This window comes from Macaca nemestrina, chromosome 19, assembly GCF_043159975.1.
Source record: "Macaca nemestrina isolate mMacNem1 chromosome 19, mMacNem.hap1, whole genome shotgun sequence".
NCBI classification, from domain to species: Eukaryota; Metazoa; Chordata; class Mammalia; order Primates; family Cercopithecidae; genus Macaca; species Macaca nemestrina.
Window position 1 is genome coordinate 18,356,564 of NC_092143.1, and position 24,954 is coordinate 18,381,517.

Here is a 24,954-nt window from a genome sequence, read left to right on the forward strand (position 1 = left end):
ATAAATTCTCTGTTCTTACACAGGGACTGGGAAATGTTTAAATTTTATCTGTTTCCCTTCCTGAAAATAACATCGACTAGTATACCTTACATATTTTTTAAAGCTAGTTAGACATTTGAAAGCATATTTTTCTATGTAGTCCTCTTAATTGAGAATGTTGAAATATATGTGTGAAGCAAACATGTAATTTTAGGACTTAGGTTTTCCCTTCCAGTTGGAAGACAAGAGCAAGTTTTGAGCCCAAGTTTTTTGTTCAGAGAAGACACTTTGTAATGCCAGTGAATAATTTGACATACGCTTTTTTACATCTTTTGATGATTTTTGTTGTTTGGGTCATGGGGGCCCACCCCTCATGAATGCCTGTACTAACTTACATTCCCACCAACAATGTACAAAGTTTCCCCCGTCTCCACATCATTGCCAGCATCTGCTATTTTTTGTCTTTTTGATAATAGCAGTTCTAACTGGGGCGAGATGATATCTCATTGTGGTTTTGATTTGCATTTCTTTGAAGATTAGCGATAGTGAATATTTTTTCATATACCTGTTGGCCATTTGTACGTCTTCTTTTGAGAAATGTCTACTTAGATCATTTGCCCATTTTTTAGTTGAATTAATAGGTTTTTTGCTGTTCAATTGTTTATACTTTTTATATATTTTATTAATTCCTTGTCAGATGGGTAGTTTGCAAATATTTTCTCCCATTCTGTAGGTTGTCTCTTCACTCTGTTGATGGTTTCCTTTGCTATGCAGAAGCTTTTAATCTTGATATAATCCCATTTGTCTACTTTTGCTTTTGTTACCTGTGCTTTTGAGGTCTTACCCAAAACATCTTTGTCAGACTACTGTCCTGAAGTGTTTTCCCAATGTTTTCTTCTAGTAGTTTCATAGTTTCAGGTCTTACATTTAAGTCTTTAATCCATTTTGAGTTGATTTCTTTTTTATGTGGTAAGAGATAAGGGTTTTGTTTTATTGTTTTGAATATGGATATTCCATTTTCCTAGCACTATTTATTGGAGAGACGGTCCTTTCCTCAATGTATGTTCTTGGTGCCTTTGTCTAAATGAGTTGGCTATAAATGTGTGGATTTATTTCTGGGTTCTCTATTCTGTTCCATTCACCTATGTGTCTGTTTCTATGCCAGTACCATGTTGTTTGGGTTACTATAGCTTTGTAGTATACTTTGAAATCATGCCTTCAGCATGACTTCATGATGCCTCCAGCTTTGTTCTCTTTTTAAAAGCTCAGGATTGCTTTAGCTATTCAGAGTCTTTTGTGGTTCCATATGAATTTTAGGATTTTATTTTCTATTTCTGTGAAGGATGTCATAATTTTGTTTTAGGTTATGTTGTTTGCAGCAAAATATTCATAACTATTACATTATCATTGTGGAATGTCACTTTTAACATCATAAAGTGTTCTTCTTTTCCTTATTGATTGTTTTTGGTCTAAAGTATACTTTGGTATCAGGATTGCAACTCTAGATTTTGTACTGTTTCCATTAGCCTTTATTTTTAGCCTTTTAGAATCACTGTGTTTTAAGTTTAGTTCCTGTGTTCTGCCTAGAGTTAGGTTTTGCTTTATGTGCCAATTCCACAATTTTTTTTCTTTTAAATAAAAAGGTGAGTTGAGCTCATTCATGTTTACTAACATGACTCTTAGGCTTGTTCTCAAGAAGCATATAAAACACTGCATAATGTGTGAGTGTGCTCTACTACAACAAATTGAAGATTCTGTCAATAAGATTCTGTCAAATCTTCTTATGTTGTAGTAGAGCACACTTATACATTATGCAGTGTTTTATATGCTTCTTTCTCTATTTGGAGTATCCTGTATGGTTTTTTTTAATTGTCCTTGTTTATTTGATTATTGTTTTGGAATGGTGAGGAGGAGATTTAGAATCAGTTTATTGCTGTTGTTCTCCAAACATGAAAGTTTCTCTGGGCATGTATTTTAAACAAGATCTTTCCTTCTTGGTATTGGTAGAGCTAGCTTCTAGAGGATACCTACAAAATGATGTAAGACATGAAATAAAGTTAACTCATAGGTAAGTCATCAGTATCTCCAAAGATCTCTTTTAGGCACAGATACACCATGGTCTAGCTTTAATGAGCATTTTTGCTTAATATGCTATGATCTCCAAATGGACGGCATGTTTTGAAATTGGTTCTACTTATGTCATTTAGAATAGAGACTCTTATTTCCCCTTTAGTACCTTATCAAGCATTTAGACAAACGTAGAACAAGGACAGAAAATGTGTACAGTTTTACGGAAGAGGTCTCATTTGAACTGACTTTTATTATTTACTTTTTATTTATTTTTTATTTTTTAACAACCATCATTTGTCCAACAGATTAACTGACTTTTAAAATCAGAGATATTGAAATGTTATTTCTTCCAGTTAAAATATGTATCAGTTGATTATGATCGGAACTACACATCTGGAAAAAAGTCAGAAGCTACTCATGTAAGGGTATTAAAAATATAACTTCATAGTCTTAAATCTTGCAGTGACTTGACTTTAGATGAAATTGACATTACATGTAAATTAATTTAGAAGATGTTGACTAATAATAATAACCACAGTTAACAGTAACTAAGCACTATGTGCTAGGCACTATGCTCAGCGAACATTGTATAGGTGAAATTGTATTTAATCTTCACAACTTTTTAATGTCATCTCTATTTGATAGGTGGGTAAATTTCTGCTTAGATCAGTTAATGAACTTGCCCTATAGTTTGAGCAATTAGTAAGTGATTCAGCCGGGATTTCATCCCAACTTGTCTATCTTCAAACTCTAGAGCACTAGGGGGATTAGGAAGTTACGCACATTTCCCTCCCAGAATAGGGATGGAAGAGTTTACGTTTTGCCACCCCACCCACTTCATCTGCCCTTCCTCCGCTTGGGTAGTTCCTTTTATTATCCCGGGGGAGAGTTAATACAACTCTCATGCATGGTGAACTCATTCCTGTTCTCTTTTCCAAGGGGCATACTGCAACTGTCAGTGCATACTTTACAGCGGGAAAACTTGGAGAAGGAAGGGGTTAGGAAAAAAATCAGTTTCTGAGGAGTAAGTTATCTTTGAACTAAGATATAAATGCCTAATTAAGCAAAGGGTGCTAAATCTTGAGTAATACTTTTATTTCATTAGAAAATAATTCATTTTTGAGTTAATATTATTACAGTGATCTGGGCTGAATATAAATTGAGAAAATCTGAGCATAGTTAAAACAATGAAATGTAATATTAATAAAAAATGTGAGGCTTGACTATAATTAGGGGATATGTAGCTTCATGTTCAAGGTCACAAAGCCATAAATGCCATAAATAATACTAGATTATTCAGGGCTTCTACAGTAACTTTTTTTGTTTTTGTTTTTGAGATGGAGTTTCACTCTTGTCACCTAGGCTGGAGTGCAGTGGTGCAATCTCGGCTCACTGCAACCTCCGCCTCCCGAGTTCAAGCAATTCTCCTACCTCAGCCTCCTAAGTAGCTGGGATTACAGGCACCTGCCACCACACCCGGCTAATTTTTGTATTTTTGGTAAAGATGGGAGTTTTACCATGTTGGCAAGGCTGGTCTCGAACTCCTGACATCAGGTGATCCACCTGCCTCAGCCTCCCAAAGTGCTGAGATTACAGGTGTGAGCCACCATGCCTGGCTCTACACTAACATTTTTTTGTGTCTCTTGTACTGACAAATGACCTGTTTTGTTTCATTGCAGCCTCTTCCTTGTTTGTGCCACTACTGAGTTCTCCAGCTGTCTTTCAGCGATTGTTCAGCATACTTCTTTCATTGATGTCAACCTACCTACTTCTAAGCACAGGGTATAAACTTTTTAACAATTTAATTTTATAGCAGCACATTTTAAATGATATATTGGTATTTTCTCTATTAGTGTTTAACTTCTGGAAATGAAAAATGTTTTCTAAATCTTGAGGGATACATTATAAATATTTACCTCTCAGTGAGAACTATATCTGACTTGATCTGTAATCTTCTGTTTTCTTTTTTTTTAATCCATTTCATAGTATTGCTTGCTGTCTTTGTGTTTCTCTTTTCTGAAGTTGCTAAAATATCACTTAACTATAATGTTAGAAAATTCTGATTGATTATGGAAGAATTTTAAGTCTCATTGACTTTTATTTTTTATTGCATTCCTTGTATCCATCTTAAATTATGCTTTGATTTGGCCATTCTTCTTTGAATATAGTACTTTTTAAATCTTACACATCTCACAATTCAAATATTCATTTGATTCAGAGAACCTTCAGAATATTTTCCCAAAACTTTTAAAGATTTTTGTTTAAGATTGAAATTTGCTTACCAAAACAAAACAAAAGAAAACGAAAAATCAGCAGCTTGACTTGGGGTGAATCCCAAAGCATTTTCTAGAACTCAGTGAAGACAGGGATGTACTCTGTCCGTTATCTTTGAAGAATTCTTTTCTTGTTTTTGAATTTTGTCCTTACTTAAATCTTTATGAGGATAAGAAATGTGCACATTATAACAAACAATGACTAGAACAAACAGTGAATAAACACCACTCATAAACAGTTTGAATTTTAGCCCGAATACAGAATCTTGATCGAAGTTAGACTAAACCTAGGGATTCACCATTATGCTATGAGATTATTCACAGTTCAAATGATTTTGTAAAGCCATTTGGGGTCTAAGGCTCAGGTTCTCCCTTTTGGAAACTTAGTTGTCATAATTCAAAATTAGAGGTGTTCTCAAAGTCTTCCCACAGTAGACCCTAACACCCTAAGTGACCTAGACCTCAGGAGTTCTTGTAGTCTCATATAAGAGATGATCCAGTGGGGCCCTAAACCTTTTTTTCACCAAAGCTGTCTATCTCCTTTTGTTTCCCTTCCCCCTGCCTAACCAGATGTGGGCCACAGCTCTGAAGATGTGATACAAATGTCATGGAACTTTTTACCAGCTACCTAACAAGATTTTAAGAGAGGCTTTCTTTGAGATTTAGACCTTTGAAATAGAACTTTAAAATAAAACTGGAAATTTATGAGCATCTGTTATTCAAGAGTGATGAACATGAGAGCTTAAAATCTTTTACGGTTTCCCCCTTTATTAGTGAAATTTCAGGATAAATAATTTTGTTAAATTAGAATCTATGAGAGTAAAAATGAATTTGGCTATGCACAAGTTTTTGATCTATATAAGAAAGCAGAAGTTAAAATAACTTCTATTCTAACCTACCGTTTCAGGGAGACTCATGAATTTTATTAAGAGATTACACCCAGAGGTTGATTTAAGGAAATAAATGTTGGAAAGTGTCCAGAAATATGTACTAACTTCTGTACAGTCTCTTAATCAATAGGCCTTTCTCTTTTTTGAACTTTCAAATTCTAAAACAATAAACAGATTTAAAGGGATGTGTAGTTGATTAAAAAATGTAAACAAGTATAAAAATAGATCTGATTTGCTGGATTAGAAAAGGAGATCAAGAAACAAAGATAACTGAAGTTTAATTTTGAGTAAAAAAACTATTTCATAAGGTAGCATGATTAATCATGTAACTTACATAGTATTTTAAATCATCAATTTAATAGTCATAGGAGATGCCAAAACAAATTATCATAATAAGCATAATCAGAATCATAACTTAAGAAAATCTAAAAAGGGAAAATCTATACCTAAAATCAGAATAAGGCACTATATGACCTTATTAATGAATTCATTAAGAGATATATTATTCGACATCAGAAAGTGTATCTAGCTTTGCCAAAAAAAATTGAAAAGAGTATCTTGAAATAGCACAATTCAGTCATTTCAATCAGTACATTTTCTCAGTGTCAAATCAGTTTTGCAAAACATAGTCCACCTGTTATGATTCAGCCTTACCCATTTTGGATGACCTGGAGGGTTCTCTGTGTAAATTATTGAATATTCAGAATTACAGAATATTTAAAAGAAATATAGTTATATTATAATATAGAAATACAACAATAGTAATCTTACATTCTTACAATGCATTCTTGATTTAATGAATAAAGAAGATTCATTTTTAATCAGCACTTAATTATTTTATGCAAATGGAGCTATTGTAATACTTGAAAATAGCTTGTTCTCTTGGTTAGTGCTGGTTAAACATTTCCCTTTGAAATTTTCTTTGCATTATTCCTTTGCTTAGCAAACTATAATACAAAGCTGAATGCCTTGTCAGCCCTATTCAATTTGCACAGAGACCAAACCAGCAGATCCTAATTTAGTAAGTTTTCATTATGTTCTCCCTGAGCCTGTGATGACATTTCATTGATATTTCAGTTTATTAATGCAGATATACAGACTTTATACAAAATATTGATTGTCTTAAGAGATAAAGTCCCATAGGAAGATTATCTTTATCTGGTTTATTCATCTACATTTTACAAAAGAAAATGATCATAATGTATAGTTTTTTAAAAGGAAATAAATAAATTCTACTATTTGTAGAACTATGACATTTATGTTTTTAAATATTAGGAAACAATAACTTCATATATAACTGCAAATCTTTAAAAAAATTATGGTCCCCTTTTGTTCAGAGTATGTACCTTGATTCAATTAATCAACAGTTGTTTTTTCTTTCATATATCCAGTGTCCAGAGCGCTCTGCAGACACACAGAGAGAACCGTTAGTGTAATACTGGTGTACAATAGAGTTATAAGCTGCTATAAAATAAGAGCTGTATTTTACAGTGTTAGGCAATTACAAAATCAAACAATGAAGTTACTGTGAGTTAATGAAGTTGTGTGTTGTATGAAACAAAGACTGACTAGAGAAAGAGCTTGAATAGGAAAGCTGAGTTAGTGCCATCAAGGACATTGAACTGAACTTTAAAGAAAGGCCAGGGATACAAGCATTCTAAATATTTGTTTTTCAATTTTTAAAAAATCACTGGACATATAGAGTCATCACATTATGGAAAGTAGGGATAAGGGATAAAATCATGTATTAACTCTACTCTTATTAATGTTCTGGTATATTTCTTTCTGGTGTTACCCCCCCCCATATTTGTCTTTTTAACATAAAATTAATTGCAGTACATGTTCTATTTTGGATCTTTTTTTCTAATTCACATTATTTCAGAAGCATTTTCTAGGTGGCTTATAGGCTTCCTAGCCACCATTTTAATAGATATTTAATATTTCATGATATGGATTTTATTTCAACTTTTTATTATTACACATAATATTTTGAGTTATGTTTTTATGCATAAGCTTTTTCATAGTCTGGATTATTTCCTTTGTTCACTTCTCATATAGTGTATGTGGGCCATTGGGTATGAACTTTCTTTTTTTAACTTGTAATTGTCTTAAGAACAGTGCCAATGTATAATATCTACAACAAACTATATATGAGGAGTACTATTTCATCTTATCTGTAACAAATATGTAACAGTATTTGGTATTTCCATTTTTAAATAAGAATATCAAACGTTATATTAAGAGGTCAGATATGGCACTGCTTTGTACAGTTTTCTGTACTTGTTTTACTCATGGTATTTTCTCATGTGTGTAGTATCTGTTCATATCCCTGGGCCTTCTAAGTCTTATATATCAAGTGATTTGTGTATGTTTTCTGAAACCTGAATCTTTTCTTCTGCCCAGTTTTCAGTGTTATAATTTTATAATTTGTAATAGTGTTTAAAGTGTTTGGAATTTTTTTACTTTCTCATCTTTAGGAAATAATGCCATATGCTGTAGAGTTTGGTAGTTGAAAGACTAAAAAAGGAAATAAGTCTTTGTTTTGTTTTGTAACTTCTGATTAGATAAATAACTCACTCAGCAAATATTTGTGAGCTGGGCCAGCAGTGGTGATGAGACAGACACAGACTTGGTTTTCAAATATTTTATAAAGTAATAATAGATGCATACAGGTAAACATGTGATTAAAATGGTATAAGTACTATAATAGAGCATTTAGGGATTATGAAGGTGGAACATTTACCCCAGACAAAGCGGAAACTGTTTAGAAAAGGCTTCTATCACTGTGTTGTCTCATGAGCACTTCTCCTTTGTTTTTGTGTCCATTTTACACTCCAGCCTGTAGGTGTACCACACATTTAATCATTCCCCTGTGGACATGTAGGTTGTTTTCTGTTTCCCCCTTCTGTAACCAGTGTTACAACAGATATCTTTATCATGGAAATTGTAGCACATGTCTGATTATTTTCTCAGGGTAAACTTTTAGAAATGGCCTTATTGCATTATAGTATATGAATATTTTTGAGATTCTAATACATAGTATCAGATGGTCTTCCAGAAAGTGTATATTCCCATAGAGAGCATATGAGAGTTCCTTTTTCATTGCCCTCTTATCAACACTGTTTTGTTTTTGAGACAGAATCTTCTCAAAGAAGATTCTCCTGCCTCAGTCTCCTGAGTAGCTGGGATTACAGGCGCACACAACCACATCCGGCTAATTTTTTGTATTTTTAGTAGAGACAGGGTTTCACTATGCTGGCCAGACTGGTCTCGAACTCCTGACCTCGTGATCTGCCTGCCCTGGCCTGCCAAAGTGCTGGGATTACAGGCATGAGCCACCATGCCCGGCTAACACTGTTGTTTTAATATTGGCAAATATGATATATCACCATTGTTTTAATTTCCATATGTTATCAATAAGGTCAAACAATTTTCATGTTTGTGTTCTTGTTTCACCCATTTTTTTGAAAATTTAGAGTGTTCTTCTTCCTCTTCTATGTATGTTAATAATTTTACCTCAAGAATTATCTTTTTACCTTTGTCTTCATGCCTTCTTTCTCTTTTATGTGTATCTGTCATTTCCTTTATGAATGACTTTTATATATTTCTATTATTTTAAACACATAATTATCTCAAGATTTCATGTCACTCAAAAAAGATGATGTTGGGGTTAAAATTTAAATATTAGTTTCCTACTTTCTTCTTCTGGAAAGCCTAGAAAATTTAAGTTTTGTAATACTGTGACTTAGAAGTATTATCAAATTATTTTAATTTTGAGAAAGACCTCAGTGTAAATTTGCATTTTTACTTATTTTACTGTTTTTTCCTTTTCATTTCTTCCTTTCCCCACCTGTTAGGTATGAAGCTGTCTTTCCACTAGTATTGTCTTGTTTGATGTTTGTCTGGATAAACATAGAACAAGAAACTCTACAACAATCTGGTGTTTGCTGTAAACAAAAGGTAACTGGTCAAAGTCATTGTTGTTTTTATTTGAGACTATTAGTCTCTATCCTATAAGGAAGTTGCAATGTTATTTCAAAAATTCTTTCTCCTTAAAATTTTAGTGTTAAAAAGTTTTGGTTGTTTGGCATTAATTAAGTTTATAATTGGTAAGGAAGATTTTTTACTTATCACAGAAAAGCACAATTTTGTTGTTGTGTAGGTTGGGCTTTTCTTAGTGATTACTTGAGAATCATTGATTTTAAAAAATGTCAATATAAGTGAAAGAATAGAGAAAAGAATGCTTTTTACTTTTTTTTCATATTTCACATCCAATTTTTCCTTCTGTCAATTTATCTTAGAAGAATTGTTATGTTGTCACAAGTCAATTTATGAATTTGATTATAAGGTGACATTTAAGTTTCTATTATTGTTTTTCTCTTTCTGGTCATCCTAATACAGATTGCTTATTCTGCTGCCTTAATGACTGTGGCCTCAGTCCAAATCTTAGACTGTTTATGCAACACATAATACTTTGAGTTGGCTAAAGTCCAACCAATTTTTAAGGATACCTTTATCATGGTGGGCTATAGAATTAAATTGATGTTTCTTGTCTATATTTAGAGCTGATGGTAATTCTGAGAAATTGGTGATAGATTATTTACAATTTTACTAAGGTCACATAAAATGAATATTACAGAAAATACCTTCATAGTTGATCCATCCTTATCTGGCTCCAGTTGAGTTTGTAAATTGTTATTGATAATTCAGAATGATTAATTTCAATAAAGAAGAAACTTTATTGAGGCATATTTAATAATTACTGGTTTTAAACTTTTAGTCCTTGAATATTAAAATAATACATGAAAAGCAGTTTTGAGCAGATTCATGTAAATACTCAGCGATTAGCCTTAATATTAAATATTTCATCAGGCTGAGGATTATTGTGTTACTTTTTAAATTCTATGTTTTTAACTGAAAGCAAATGTATCTCTTTCTAGAAAAGAGTATTAAAACATCCCAAGAACTTACTAGAAAATTACATGGGAAGTAGGAATGGGGAAAGTCTACCTTTAAATTCACCCATTAGTGTTCTATTTGTGGAAGGTGTTTAAGCAAGAGTGCACTCACCTTGTTGGATTGAGTGGCTTTCTGTTCTACCAAAGACAGGAATATGTTGCTTTTTTACAGAAAGAAAATTTCTCTGCAAATAGAATTAATAGAGGGACAAATAAACAAATGTTTAATTTTACCATGCCTTTTAATATGATACCATATCTAGGTTTAAGATGATGAGGACACTCGGAGAAATTAGTCTTTGAAAAGGGAAGAATTTTTATAGTAATTTTAAAATGAAGCATTTATATAAGATAAGGAAAAGCTCAGCTCTCACTTTTGTTACACATATAGCAACACTACAACTGTATTCTATATATTATTTTACCTTTTGACAGATTTTATTAAGGTGTAATTAAACCCTAGGGAAAGATTTATTGTTTTTTATTTTTTTGTCAACACAGGGCGTGTTTCTAGCCATTGTAACTTAGCCATTGTGAGTTTGCCTTCAAATATAGAAATAAGTCAACTGTTATTGTGCGTTAATATTTTTCTTATTATCTCACAGCTTACCAGTATCCAGTTCTCTTATAATACTGATATAACTCAGTTTCGACAGCTGTATCTGGATGACATCCGTAGGGCCTTTTTCCTTGTATCCTTTGTTGAGACTTTGGTTTAAAGAGCTGTGACTCCCACTTAATGGAGTAAGAAGACATGGAAGGTGTTTCTGCCCATCACTTAATAGTGGTATTAAGTAGTTTAACCTCCCTGAACTATAGTTTTCTCATGTAATTCACATAAAAACATTTTTTGAACTATAGAAAAGTATAAAGAATGATACGTATGTATATATGTTCCTGCTATTCAAGATATTAGCCATTAGTATTTTGTCACATATGTTTTTTTAAAAATGTGTTTTTAAGAAATTAAAACATTAGAGCTAAAGCTAAAGTCTTTCAACTCCCAACTTCAATCTAATTTCTCTCATCCTGGAAGAAAGCACAATTATGAGTTCATATCTTTTTATGTGCATTTTATTCTAAACTCATATTACATAACATCTGTCTCACAAAGGTTTTTGGATCACCTCAGAGGCAATGTTGTGAAAGTTGTTAGTAGCAGAAGTTTGAAAGACAGTATGGCAGAGGAAAGTCTTAGTTTGGAAAGGCTCACTGACTAGCTGCAAGAAATCATAGGGATGTATTTCCTTTATTTTATTTTATTCAGCTTTATTGAAGTATAATTGACAAAAATTGTATATATTTAAGGTGTATATTTTGATGTTTTGATATATGTATACATTGTAAAATAATCACCACAATCAAGCTAATCATCATATCTATTGCCTCACATACTGTTTTTTCTTTCTGTTTTTGCAGTGAGAACACTTAAGATCAACTCTCTTAGCATATTTCAAGTATACAGTACAATATTACTGACTATAGTCACCATGCTGTACATTTCATCTCTAGACCTTATTCATCTTGCACAACTGAAACTTCATACCCTTTCACCAACATTTCCCCTTTCCCCCCTCCTCTCATCCCTCGGCAACCATCATTCTACTCTCTTTTTCTAAGTGTGACTATTTTACTTTTGCTAGCTGTAGGAGTTCCTTGTATGTTTTGGATACTAGCCCCTTATCAGATACATGGCTTGTAAGTATTGGAGGCATTTCCTTTGAGCTGTCCATGGTGCACAGTCTAGACCTCTCAGGTACAGAAAATAAATATTCCATCCCCTCTGTCTCTTGCTTTCACTCTGTTTTGCTTTCTTTCTCTCTTTACAGGTTCTTTCCAATCAGCTAATACTAATAAAGCACTTTACCCATTGATCCTTGCATTTCCCTAAATTATAATTTCATCTTGTCCTTTCTGTTTAATTTTTTGAAAGAAAAATTTATAGTTGCTGCCATTATTTTCTCTCCATGTATATACCGTGTCCACAGACCTCTAACAATGCCTGACACATAGTAGTGCTCTATCAGTATTTGTCAGATGTCTCTGCCGAAGTTGTACTGTCAGTGGTCTGCAGGGGCTTCCTGATCCCTCAAATCTATTCAGTTTACCTGACCACACTTTAACATTCAAGTCTATGTTTTCTCTTTCTTTTCCCTTCACATCCAGGACACAGTACAAGTTTTCTTCTAAGATTTTTATATCATTTCTATTCTTCTCTATAATTGCTTCCTTTGCCTGATCTTCAGCCATATTTTTTTCTCCATGCTCCACCTTCTCTTATTGTGCCTGGTTTATGCCATATTTTCCTGTAACTTTGGTGGACACTTCTTTGCAAACAACTCTAAGATCTGTTTTTCCAAACTTGACCTCTCTCGTGACCTGAAGGACCACATGTCTAACATTCTGCTGGGCATCACCAAATATGTGTCCCAAACTGATTATCAACTGCCACTCCTCTTCAAAGTCACTCTCTCTGGCAGGCCTTATCTCATTTAATGGCATCACCATACTCCCTGTCCCCAAGACGTCCAACTTGTTGTCATATTTAACTGCTCCTTGTCCACTTCTAAAGTCCCTGTGGCTCCCTTCACTCTTGATCTTCATTCCCACTGCATCAGTTCACACTTCCTTATCTCTGATATGGACTACCAAAATTGCTCCCTACTTGAATTTTCTGCCTCCAATTATTTGTCTCCCTTATCTGAATATCACACAGTTACTGGTGTTTCTTGATTCTAACACCAGCCTAAAAGATTTTCTACTCTTCACTGTATCCACAATGAAGTTCAGGCTTTCTTTAAAAACAACAACAACAACAACAACAACAAAAAACGGAGTCTCACCCTGTTGCCAGGCTGGAGTGCAATGGCATGATCTCGGCTCACTGCAACCTCCGCCTCCCAGGTTCAAGTGATTCTCCTGCCTCAGCCTCCTGAGTAGCTGGGACTATAGGCATGCGCCACCATGCCCGGCTAATTTTTGTATTTTTAGTAGAGATGGGGTTTCACCATGTTGGCCAGGATGGTCTCAATCTCTTGACCTCGCGATCCACCTGCCTCGGCCTCCCTAAGTGCTGGGATTACATGACAGGCGTGAGCCACAACTCCCGGCCAAGTTCAGGCTTTTTATTAACATGCCACTAATCTATATTTCTTGCTTCATCTTTCACCATATCCTTCAATAAAGTCTAAGTTCCTATCTATCAAACCTTTTTACTCTTTCTTGGCGGTGTCATTTTTTTCTCACTGTTCTTTACCTTAAAATGTCTCTCCTCTATTTCTGTCATCATATCTTAGTCACCATTGGAGTATTTTGAGACTATTTTGTTTATGTTTATATTCTTAGTGCCTATCTCTATCTCTGACATATACTAGACAATAAACATCGGTTGGTTAGATGATTGGTTGAATCACTGAATCCATGAATACATTTAAGGCTCAACTCACCAACTCAAATGCCTCTTTTTCACTGAAGATTGTCATGATTCATACTTCCTCTTCAGTGTTGCTTCACCATTTTTTGTGGGTATCTATAGTAATAAAAGAGCTAACACTTACCAAGCCCTTTCAGTGGGCTAGGCACCATTTTAAGTGCTTTACTAGCAGTAAGTTCTTGGACACTAAGGTTGATATCAATGTTTATTGCTTTACTAATACAAATGTAAGTTTAAGAAATGTCAAAAAGATGTTCAGTGTTTTTTCATGTGTCATTCTCTATTGAATTATTTTAAAACATGATATCTTGTTTCTTCCTGAGCCTTTCAAGCAGTCTAGCATGTGTTTAACATGTGGTGGGTTTACAGCAAGCATATGTAGACTATAACCGTGTCTTTCAGCTGAAAATGTCTATGTTATACCCTAGATCCATGTTTTCCTTTTGAAAAAAATCACTAGCAGCCAACTACAGATATGGTCCACCTTGCTCATGTTAGGGAAGAGGAAAATAACCTTCCTAAGGTTACTAGGGACTGAGTGAGGATGACCTCTCAGGCCTCATTATTCTCAGTACACTCCCTCTTCAGTCTGGCTGTTTTAAAATGCATTGACAAGGAGATATAATGGAATGTTCACTGAAAACAATTCATGGTCAATATGCAAGTAAAAAAGCAAATTACTCTCAAGGTAAAATTAGCATATCTTTTCTAAATGAAAAGGAAATTTGTATGAAATCTGAGTTGTTTTGCCATTTCCTTGACTTCCTTTAGGTTTTCTTCTTAGTGACAGCATTTTTTGGAACTGGAAATATAGCTTCTATTAACAGGTAATTTTAAATGAAAGTGGCATATGTATAACCAAAAAATAATGCAACCTGAGACTTCTATACCTTTTGTTCTGTACCTTACCTTTTTTTTTTTTTTTTTTTTTTTTGAGACAAAGTCTCACTCTGTTGCCCAGACTGGAGTGCAGCGGTGTGATCTCGGCTCACTGCAGCCTCCGCCTCCCAGGTTCAAGCAATTCTCATGCCTCAGCCTCCCGAATAGCTAGGATTATAGGCGCCCACCACCATGCCTGGCTAATTTTTGTATTTTTAGTGGAGATGGGATTTCATCATGTTGGTCAGGCTGGTCTCAAACTGCTGACCTCAGGTGATCCACCCACCTCGGCCTCCCAAAGTGCTGAGATTACAGGCATGAGCCACGGCACCCAGCCTTTCTTTTCAAACTGAATGATATGTTTTGGAGATTGGTATGTATTGGCACATTCAGATCTACTGTGTTCATTTTAGTGGCTTCATAATATGATGTTTGCTTATGTTTTAGTAAGTAGATTTCAGAGAATTAGTTTAAACATCTTTTTAGAAGAACATTCTTTTAAACTTACAGAGTGAATTCTAAATCCTTTTTCCTTGTTATAATTCCCTAGCTTTGATCTTGCCTCTGTCTATTGCTTTCTGACTGTGTTCAGTCCTTTCATGATGGGAGCCCTGATGATGTGGAAGGTTAGTTTTCTTATTTTGTTATTTGTATTAAGCTATTGATTAATTAAGATTATAAAGTCATTTCAACAGAGTTAAGTAGCAATGGAAAGAAGATATCCTTTCATAGTTGGCACTGCTAAATTGGAGGTGAGACCCTCTATCCCTTACTCCAAACCACAGTTAATCTTTTTGCTTTACTCATAAGTGCATTGGACTTCAAAAGAGTAGGGATTCAACTGTTAATTTGAGAGGATCTTATCAGATGTGATTAAAGCCTGTGGGAAGCTATGGATCAAACTGCAGTGCTGCTAAAGAGTATAAGGTTCCCTGAACCCATGTTCTCTACCTATGAGATTGCCAACATAATCTTTTCTCATAATCCATGTACCTAGAATTGATCGAGTCATTCAACAAATGTCATTTTCTGCTATATTCAGTGATGTGCTAGATACTAGCTGGGTGCTGACAATGCAAAGATAATGACAATTTTCAGCTTTCCAGGGGTTCAGATTCTTCATTATAATGTAATTCTTGTTCTTCTTCTCTAAGGTAATTATGCTTGTTTTATTCCCTTTACCATAATGCCTGACACATTTTATTTAGTATATATTTGTTTAAATAAACTAAGCTGATACTTGCCTAAAATCCGATTACCTAATGTTCAGATTTATAAATAAAAATGATTAAAGGTGTCATCTTAATAGGATTAATGTCTACTTTTTGTTACTACACTAATACAAATGGAAGTTTAAGAAATGTTAAAAAGATGTTCATTTTCTCATGTCCTGTTTTCTACTGAGTTATTTTAAAACATGTTGCTATTTCCTTAATTTTCATTCACATTTTTAAAATGGTGACTTTTTTTTCCCAATTTATTAAAGACCATGGACCTTTAATTAAAAACAAGAAAGGAAGGAAGGAAGGAAGGAAGGAAGGAAGGAAGGAAGGAAGGAAGGAAGGAAGGAAGGAAGGAAGGAAAGAAGAAAGGAGGGAAGGAAGGAAGGAAGGAAGGAAGGAAGGAAGGAAGGAAGGGAGGGAGAGAAAAACAAAGCTCATATTAAAATGCTGGGTTCTTAGTCTCTAGCACAAAGCAGTAAGCTTTAATGACATAATACACTTGATGACTTTTGTTGACTGATGTGTCTAGAAGTGAGGGCCCTGCTGAATTCTATTTTATCCATATGTCCTTCACTTGAAAAATAACTTTATGCAGTCTTGAACATCATTTATTTTCCATATCTCCCCCTTTTTTGAAACATCAAGTTATATATTTTTTCAAAATTGATAATTGGAAAGCAATACCTCAAGATATTAACAGTATTCGCTCTGGATTATGGATTTTCAACCAGCATAAATTTTGCTATGGCTTTATTTCAAATGTTTTATAATTTTTTTTCAAATTTGTTATAATGAGTGTGAATTTTATAATCATAAATAAATGTATTTTTTTAAAAAAACAAAAAGCAATGATTGAGAAGCTGAATCATGTTTATGATGTTATAGTTTTAAATAACCAGATGGGTTTAAGGATCTGTGAATCAAATTATCAGGTTATATAATTTATTTGATTTGGGCATTCTGTGTTTTTCACACCCTCTTGGAATCTTTTGAACCTTGTTGTTAATTATTAGAATACACTAAATGGAACAAAATTTGTAATAGGCTTTTATTTGGAATATGTATTGATGTTTGCTGTCTTTTACATTGTATAGCTTATTAATGTAGGTTTTTAAGTCAGTTTCATCACTGTTCTATGTGCCATTGGTATCATGCTTTTATTTCAGTGTTTGCTTTTCACTAGTATATATAAAAGTTACTTGAGAAATTGAAAATATTTCTGTAAGCAGAAATAGTTGGTTTTTCAAAAAGTGTCTCAAATGCTTCAGTTATTCATGGCATCATTTATTGTTCTTTTATAGATTTTAATCCCCTTTGTTCTTGTTATGTGTGCTTTCGAAGCGGTTCAGTTGACTACTCAGTTATCGTCAAAAAGGTAAGATGAATTCGTTTAAGAAACATTTGATTTGCCTATTTTTAGGAGATGAGAGTAAACATTTGAAGACATTTCATGTGATTGCTATTAAGACACTGTAACGTAGATTGTTTATTACACAAATGAGAAAATGTTCACCCGTTTAGTCAGTGTTGCAACTCATTAGAGGAAATTAGTTGATTAGGGCCTCTAGCAGACAAGCTTTCTTTCTCAGCAATAAAATGTTATTAGAATATTATTCAAGCTAGTGAAGAACCTCCCTAGAAAACAGTAAAACATAAATGTTAAATTATTGTAGTTAATTACTTATTGTAACTGTGCCTACAAAAAGCAAAAGATACTCTAACTTATTTTGGTTTATTTCTTAAATATGTTATTAGATAAATGTGTGAACATTATTTCATTTTCCATGACTTAAAATTAACTTTTCTAAGTGTCAAAAATATACTTAGTTTCTCAGTTATGATTTCTACACATCTGACAAATGGAGTGGGAAGTATTCTTTCTGAGTTTTGAGGAATTTCTGGAGCAGTCCGTCTTAAGCAATCAAGACTGTGGAAGAAAAGCTGTCAACTCAACTATTTGCTTTTTTTAACCAATAAAATTGCCTTATCAGCACAGGGACTCTGGAAAATACTTGATATAAATATGAAGCTTAGCAGTTTTGTTATTCTTGAATCAAACTAGCATACTCAATGCTGAAAGAAATAACTAATATTAGCATAAATTTGCATGTTTTTCTTGATGAGTATAAGCTAGAACTGGGTTTAGCATAGTCTTATGCATATGCCATAAAGAAAAAAGTTTTTCTTCCACTGCTTAAGAATACTAGAAATCTCATTTCTAGTTTTAGTATATTTTTGCAGGATATTTACATGAATTTAATATTGAGAGTATTTATGCCTTGTCAATATCACATAAGAGATATTTACTTAGATGCAATAAAAACTGGTGAATGACATGTACTTTCCTGCATCTTTGTTGGTGGATAAGATTTTTAGAAGGGATTTTAATTAAGGTTTAAATAAGAAGAGCTGGGGACATGTGGAATAAGAAATAGAAGGCACACCAAAGTGTATGTGTGTATGTATTCTTATATTTGTACGTGTGTATAGTAATGCTATCTAGAAACTAGTACAATGAAAAACAAAACACAGCAGGAGAGAACTGAGGCAAAGGTGGCTCAGAAAGGTCTCTTTTGACCTTTAAACTCAGAAGTCACTGACATTTCTTCCTGGATATCACACTGACTCATCAAATGTAATGTCACACATTGATCCCAGCGATGCCTTTTCTTCCTATTGAAAATTAGCTTCTCATCCTGTTTTCTTTATTTGATCCATCACACAAGCCGAAGTCCAGCCACCCTCACTGCCGTAGCACGTACTGAATAATCACTGATAACATCTCTCCTTTCTGTTGCCCTTTTTACAGTCTTTTTATTTATGTTGCTAATCATTTTCTTACAACTGTTGGAAGCCTACGGTTAAGATGGGGGTGGAGATATATACGAATGACTTATGTATTTATTATATCTATAATGCCAAGGACGAGTTCAATATAACAAACCAGTGAAATGATTCTTCTTCTCTTCCGACTCACTCCTTAAAATGTGTATGGAACAAAAGTGAAGTAGAAAAGTTGTATTAACATTTTTTTGCATGACTTTAAAATTTACTTTTCTAATTATTAATAATTTATCTAGTGTCTCAGTCTTAATAATTGGGTTCATCAACAAAACCTTGTAAATTTTGGGTAGAGACCACAAAAAGGTAGTAGCTGTGCATGAAGATTACCTGATAGCTTATCCATTAAGAATGCTTATGGATGTAAGCAATGCAAATCTAACAGTAGCTAAGAGAAATAGAGATTTATGTCCCCAGGTCACATGGAGTCTGGAGGTTGGCAGCCCACAACTCTGTGATGCCATCAGCAGCCCTGCTTTTCTGTATTCCTAAGAATGGAAGATTCTTAGATTGTTGCTTTTACCCTCGTGTTTTTCTCATCATGCCTCCATCTGCCATCATATCTCATCTGCCATCCAGACAGGAACAAGGGAAAAGGACTAATGAGGAAAAAGGCAAGGAGATAGGTCAGCTGATTCTCCTTTTCTGTCAGGGTAGCAGTGTCTTTCCCAAAGGCCCCATGTAGCAGATTTCTGACTGTGTCTCTATGGCCAGAACTCTGTCTGGCACACATTCATTGTAAACTGGAAGGGGGTCAGGGAAAAGGGAGGTGTGCGGGTGTGAAACAACCTGCCAAAAGTGTCACAGTTGTGGCCAGTTCATTTCACAGTTTGAGATGACATGGACCATGAAGACCTTTGTCACCTTCAGAATGCAGCAAAGCATGAGAGAAATTAGAAGTCCGCTGAGAAAGAGAAACAAGTTTTAGTATTACAGAAGTATTCAACAACCAACCATATAAGATCTGAAAGGGATGATTTTTCAGTTCTGTGTTTGATTAAATACTCAACTCTACAAGAGCCATGGCTACCCGGCAGGAATTGGGGGAAAAAAAAACAACTTGGAAATAGCAGTTGTCAACAATGTGATCTAGCAGCCAAAAAGCTAGTTTTCTCATGCCCTGTATTAATTGAAGTGAAAATAATTTTACTCCAATTTTGAATATATCATGTTGTTCTAATGGGTGTTTTTATCTCCAAAATGTTATGCTCGCATATTTAGGAATCTAGATTTGAATCAGAATTATTATAATATTGAATAACTTTTATTGGGAAAGTGTTTTCCTATGGGCACTCTAGTAAATCAGCTTAATTTTTAAATCAATATGAAGTAGAAGTAAATTACTTTTAAGTATTTCTATTTTGATTTTTAATTTATTAAAATTATTTTTATTAATTTTCAGAAAAATTTTGGGTTGTTTTTGTTTATTTTAAAGTCTCTGGATTTCAGCTCCTCCCAGTGTTTTTTTTTTTCCTTCTATAGTTATCATATCTACCAGGTCTCATTCACCTAGATTAGATATTACAGATCTGATTATTGTTAAGATTTGCTTCTTCCATCATTATTTTGTTAGTTACAGATTTTATTCTGTGTGGTTTTAGCCTTCTACAATGTTATTTGGTGTTGTTTCTACCAGGTCTAATTTTTCGTGGATCAGATTTTTTGTGTTTTATGAAATCAAAAGGAAAAGGTTCTTAAGTCAGTCTTAAATCTAAAGCAAATTTCACAATGTGTAGCATTAGCCATTTTCAGTTTTAGTTTATGCTAATTACTCCTACTATTCATTCAGCACATAGGATTTGAGTTTGTATAATATACCGGGCACTGTACTAGCCGCTGGTGTTACATTTGGTGAACAGAGCTTACTGTCTACCTGGGGAGACAAAGAAAATAAAATGCTTGCCATAACAAAATTTTAAGTAGTGTTAAATGTCAGGGGAAAAAATGAAGTGGTCCAGGGAGACCTCTCTGAGGAGAAGCAATTTATGCAAAAACCTGAACATAGTCTTTACTCACATAGTTTCATGGTTCACTCAGGTGGAAGGAGTGAAACGTACAAAGGGCATGAGTTGAAGACATGCTTGGTGTATTTGGAGAACATCAAGAAAGGTAGCCTTAAGCAGACTGCGCTAGCAGGAGAATTGTAGGAAATAAAGTTGAAGAGGTTGGCAGGGGCAGAACATAAGGGGCCACTTAGGCCACAGATAGGACTTCAGTATTATTCAGTTGTGGCAAGAAGCCTTTGGTAGGTTTTGAAGGCTGTTCTGTCTGTTGCATGGATAATAACTTTAGGAGGACAAGAATAAGAGCAGGGAGATCAGTTAAGGGTCTTGCAAGTGAACAATCACAGTGGCTCAATGGGGATGATAAGTAATATTTATTATCAATTGGATAAAAACTCAATAGCAGGTATTTATTTCTTGAATAAAAATGTATTTATGAGGAAACTCATAGGATCTAGGTACACAGTAGCTTCAAAACATCTTGGAGATCAAATAATACCATATAACTAACCTGCCTTTAATAAAATTATTGTATTCACAGCAAGGGAATGATAACCCTATCCTTCTTAAAATTAGATCACCTTGAATATTGAATAGTGTGTTATATTTATGCCTTTGCATTTGGGCAGCATATGAGTAAACAAGGGAACCGGGGACACATTCACAGGAACGTGATGAAGATGCTGAAGGCCTCTGAGAGTCAGTGGAGCCATGGGGAGGCAGTGTGCGTAATGGTTTGGAGCACGGGCTCTGGGGCCAGACTTGCTTTATAAGTCTATGACTTACCGTTACTAGCTGTGTGACCCTGAGCAGGCTTACTTCTGGGTTCTTCAGTTTCCACAAAATGGTTCAAGAATATGAAGATTGGCTCTGGAAAATCTTTTTCCTTCTTTTTAATTAAGACTTAGTTCAGGGATCTTATTCTCTGTTAAACTTTTTTTACCCAACTGCTCCACTCTCCAGAATCCTTCCACCCTCAAATTTCTGGCTAAGTTAGGTAACTCAGACTGTGGCTGATAAAATTGTTTCTTACTTTTGTGTTTCACACCCAGTTAGAGGCTGATTTGTGTCCCCTAAAATTCTTATGTTGAAGTCCTGACCCCCAAGTACCTCAGAATATGACTGAATTTGGAGACAGGGCCTTACAATAGGTAACTAGGGTAAAATGAGGTGATATGAGTGGGTCCTAGTCCAATATGACTGATGTCTTTATAAGAGGAAAAGATTAAGACACAGTCAAACACAGAAGAGATGACATGTGAACCTAAGGGAGAATATGGCCATTTACAAGCTAAGGAAAGAGACCTCAAATAAAACCGACCCTGCTCACACACTGATCGTGGACTTCCAGCCTCCAGAACTATGAGGAAATGTATGTTGTTTAAGCCACTCAATTTGTGGTACTTTGTTATGGCAACTCTAGCTAATACACACCTTGTGAACTCCGTAAGGGGAGAGATTATATCTTTAATTTCATTTAAAGCTTTTGTTTAAGGAATGAGAATGAAACCAATATTTACTAGGCAAATACCATATGTCAGGCACTGTATTAGGTACTTTCCACATATTACCTGACTTAATTTTTCCAATGATACTAGGAAATATAGATATTATTACGACCATTTTATAGATAAGGAAACTGAGGCTGAGAAGACAATAAATAACTTAATCAGATGTGTCTTAATTTCACAAGTATCCCAGAACATCATCTGTGTCACACAGTAATATAATTTTCTTTAGAAAAATAAAAATAATATTTCTAAAAACTCAAAACTTTTTGAAAAAGGTATGTAAAGGTTTTTTAAAGGTCTTTTTGTTCATTTGTTTGTTTGTTTTGTTTTCTTGGGGTTTTATTTTGAGGCAGAGTCTCACTGTGTCACCCAGGCTGGAATGCAGTGGTGTGACCTCATTGCAACCTCCACCTCCCAGATTCAATCGATTCTCGTGCCTCAACCTCTGTAGTAGCTAGGCTTACAGGCATGTGCCACCATGCCTGGCTAGTTTTTCTATTTTTAGTAGAGCCGGGGTTTCACCATGTTGGCCAGACTGGTCTTGAACTCCTGGCCTCAAGCGATCCTCCCACCTCAGCCTCCCAAAGTGCTGGGATTACAGGTGTGAGCCACCACACTTATTCTAAAGGTCTTTTGAATTGTATTTATTTTTTTTCTATTCCAGAAGAACTGGGTCCATAGGGTAGAATTATTGTTGTGCTTTGAATTACAGAAGAAAGAACTCTGCAGTAATTGGAGCTGTGAAAATGGAGTGGATTCTGTTGCTGCAACCACTAAAACTAGTGCTAGACAATGCCTTTATTGGGATTGATACTTTGGGAATTCATGCTTTAAGTAGAAGGTTGTACTGGATGACCATTGCATTCTCTACAAATTCTTAATCAGATTAACACACTTTATTATGTGTCTGAATGAAATTATACTTCAGTAAGATATCATCGGTCTGACTTGTGGTATATATCTGCATATGTGAACTATTGAGTTACATGTCTTTATTTCAAACCAATGGTTAGAAAAACAATTATTTCTTAAAAACAAGTCACAAATCTCTACCAAAACCTCACACTTTATTCAAAAATTAACTCAAAGTGGACCACAGATTTAAACTTCTAGGAAAAAAATAGAGCAAATCCTTGGGATTTGGGTTAGGCAAAGAGTTAGGCTTGACATCAAAATTGTAACCCATAAAAGGAAAAAGTGATAAACTGGACTTCTTCAGAATTATAAGTTTTTGCTCTGTGAAAGACCCTGCTAAGAGTGTGAGAACATAGGTTACATACTGGGAGAAAATATTTACAAACCAGGTATCTGAAAAAAGACTAGTATCTAGAATATATAAAGAATGCACAAAACTAAACAGTAAAAAAAATTTAATTAGAAAGTGAGCAAAACACCTGAAGAAGATATACAGATGGCAAATAAGCCAATGAAAAGTTGTTCAGCATGATTAGCCATTAAAGGAATGCATATAAAAACCACAGTGGGTCGGGCGTGGTGGCTCACGCCTGTAATCCCAGCACTTTAGGAGGCCGAGGCGGGCGGATACGAGGTCAGGAGTACGAGACCAGCCTGACCAATATGGTGTAACCCCATCTCTACTAAAAATACAAAAATTATCCGGGCGTGGTGGCGTGTGCCTATAGTCCCAGGTACTCGGGAGCCTGAGGCAGGAAAATCGCTTGAACCCGGGAGGCGGAGGTTGCAGTGAGCCGAGATTACACCACTACACTCCAGCCTGGGCAACAGAGCAAGACTCCATCTCAAAAAAGAATTTAAAATAAAAAAGAAATATCATTATACACATATCAGAACAGTTTATCAGAACAGTTAAAAGCAAATAGTGGCATCACCAAATGCTGTTAAGGATGTAAGGAAATTGCTCTCATGCATTGCTAGTGGAAATGTAACATGGTACAAACCGCTCTGAAAAGAGTTTTACAGTTTCTTATGAAACTAAACATACTACTGTTGTATAACCTAGCAATTGCACTCTTGATGTATTTTCCTAGAAAAATGAAAGGTTTACACAAAAAATTAGACACAAATGTTTATAACAGCTTTATTTGTAAGAGCCGCAAACTGTAACAATAGCCACAAGTAGAAATAAGCCTTGATGTCCTTTGGTGCTTGAATGGTTAAGTAAACCATTGTATATCCATATGATGGAGTACTATTCAGCCATAAAAGTAAATGACCCATTGATACACACAGCACCTTGGATGATTCTTGAGAAAATTATGCTGAGTGGGAAAAGCCAATCCCCGAAGGTTACAAAAGGTAAGAGAGTGTTATATAAATTGTTTAACTTGTTATGTACGTTATTCTACTCATAAAACACTCTTAAAATGACAAAATTATAGAAATGGAGAACAGATTAGTGGCTCTCAGGAGTGAGGGATTAGGCAGAGGGATGGTGAGGGGAGGACACATGTGGCTCTAAAAGGGCATCATGAGAGATCTTTGTGATGATGGGAACACTCCTTATCTGGACAGTATCAGTGTCAATGTCCTGCTTGGGATATTATACCATGGTTTTACAAGATCTTCCCACTGGGGGAAACTGGGTAAAGGGTACAGAGGATCCCTCTGTATTATTTCTTGAAATTGCATATTAGTTAACAATTATCTCAAAAGTTTAGTTTTGAAAATCATAATGTATGTCCCTTTCATTTTACTGAAATAAATATTCAGAGCACTTAATAACACATTTTACAGTCCAGCTCATCTCTATGGGGTGGTCACCTGTGATAATATGAAAAGAACCTTTGAAAGTTGTATCTTCAAAAGCAAAAGTACCAACAATATTAGGTTATTTGCCTAGTCTCACTTGGATTTTAATGAGCTTGAAAAATACACCTGTTGTACTATATGTAATTTTTCCTTCTTTTTTTTTC

General features: G+C 34.6%; 1 protein-coding gene across 9 annotated transcripts in view; it reads left to right on the forward strand.

Annotated features, from left to right (window-relative positions):
* LOC105477016 (phosphatidylinositol glycan anchor biosynthesis class N) overlaps positions 1 to 24,954 on the forward strand; it is a 157,620-nt gene that overhangs the window by 102,994 nt on the left and 29,672 nt on the right. For 7 of the 9 annotated variants that reach the window (XR_011616842.1, XM_071085234.1, XM_071085235.1 and 4 more), the window contains 6 exons: positions 3,729 to 3,831; positions 9,070 to 9,172; positions 10,776 to 10,862; positions 14,375 to 14,430; positions 15,033 to 15,108; positions 17,007 to 17,080. Coding sequence is in view for 8 of the 9 variants with exons in the window: in XM_071085234.1 (XP_070941335.1) it covers positions 3,729 to 3,831; positions 9,070 to 9,172; positions 10,776 to 10,862; positions 14,375 to 14,430; positions 15,033 to 15,108; positions 17,007 to 17,080 (499 nt within the window). In the remaining variant the exon portion in view is untranslated. Of the gene's footprint in view, positions 1 to 2,988; positions 3,074 to 3,728; positions 3,832 to 9,069; positions 9,173 to 10,775; positions 10,863 to 14,374; positions 14,431 to 15,032; positions 15,109 to 17,006; positions 17,081 to 17,532; positions 24,952 to 24,954 lie in introns of those variants that run through there. The other 2 variants (XM_071085237.1, XM_024791310.2) reach the window with 2 other exon arrangements.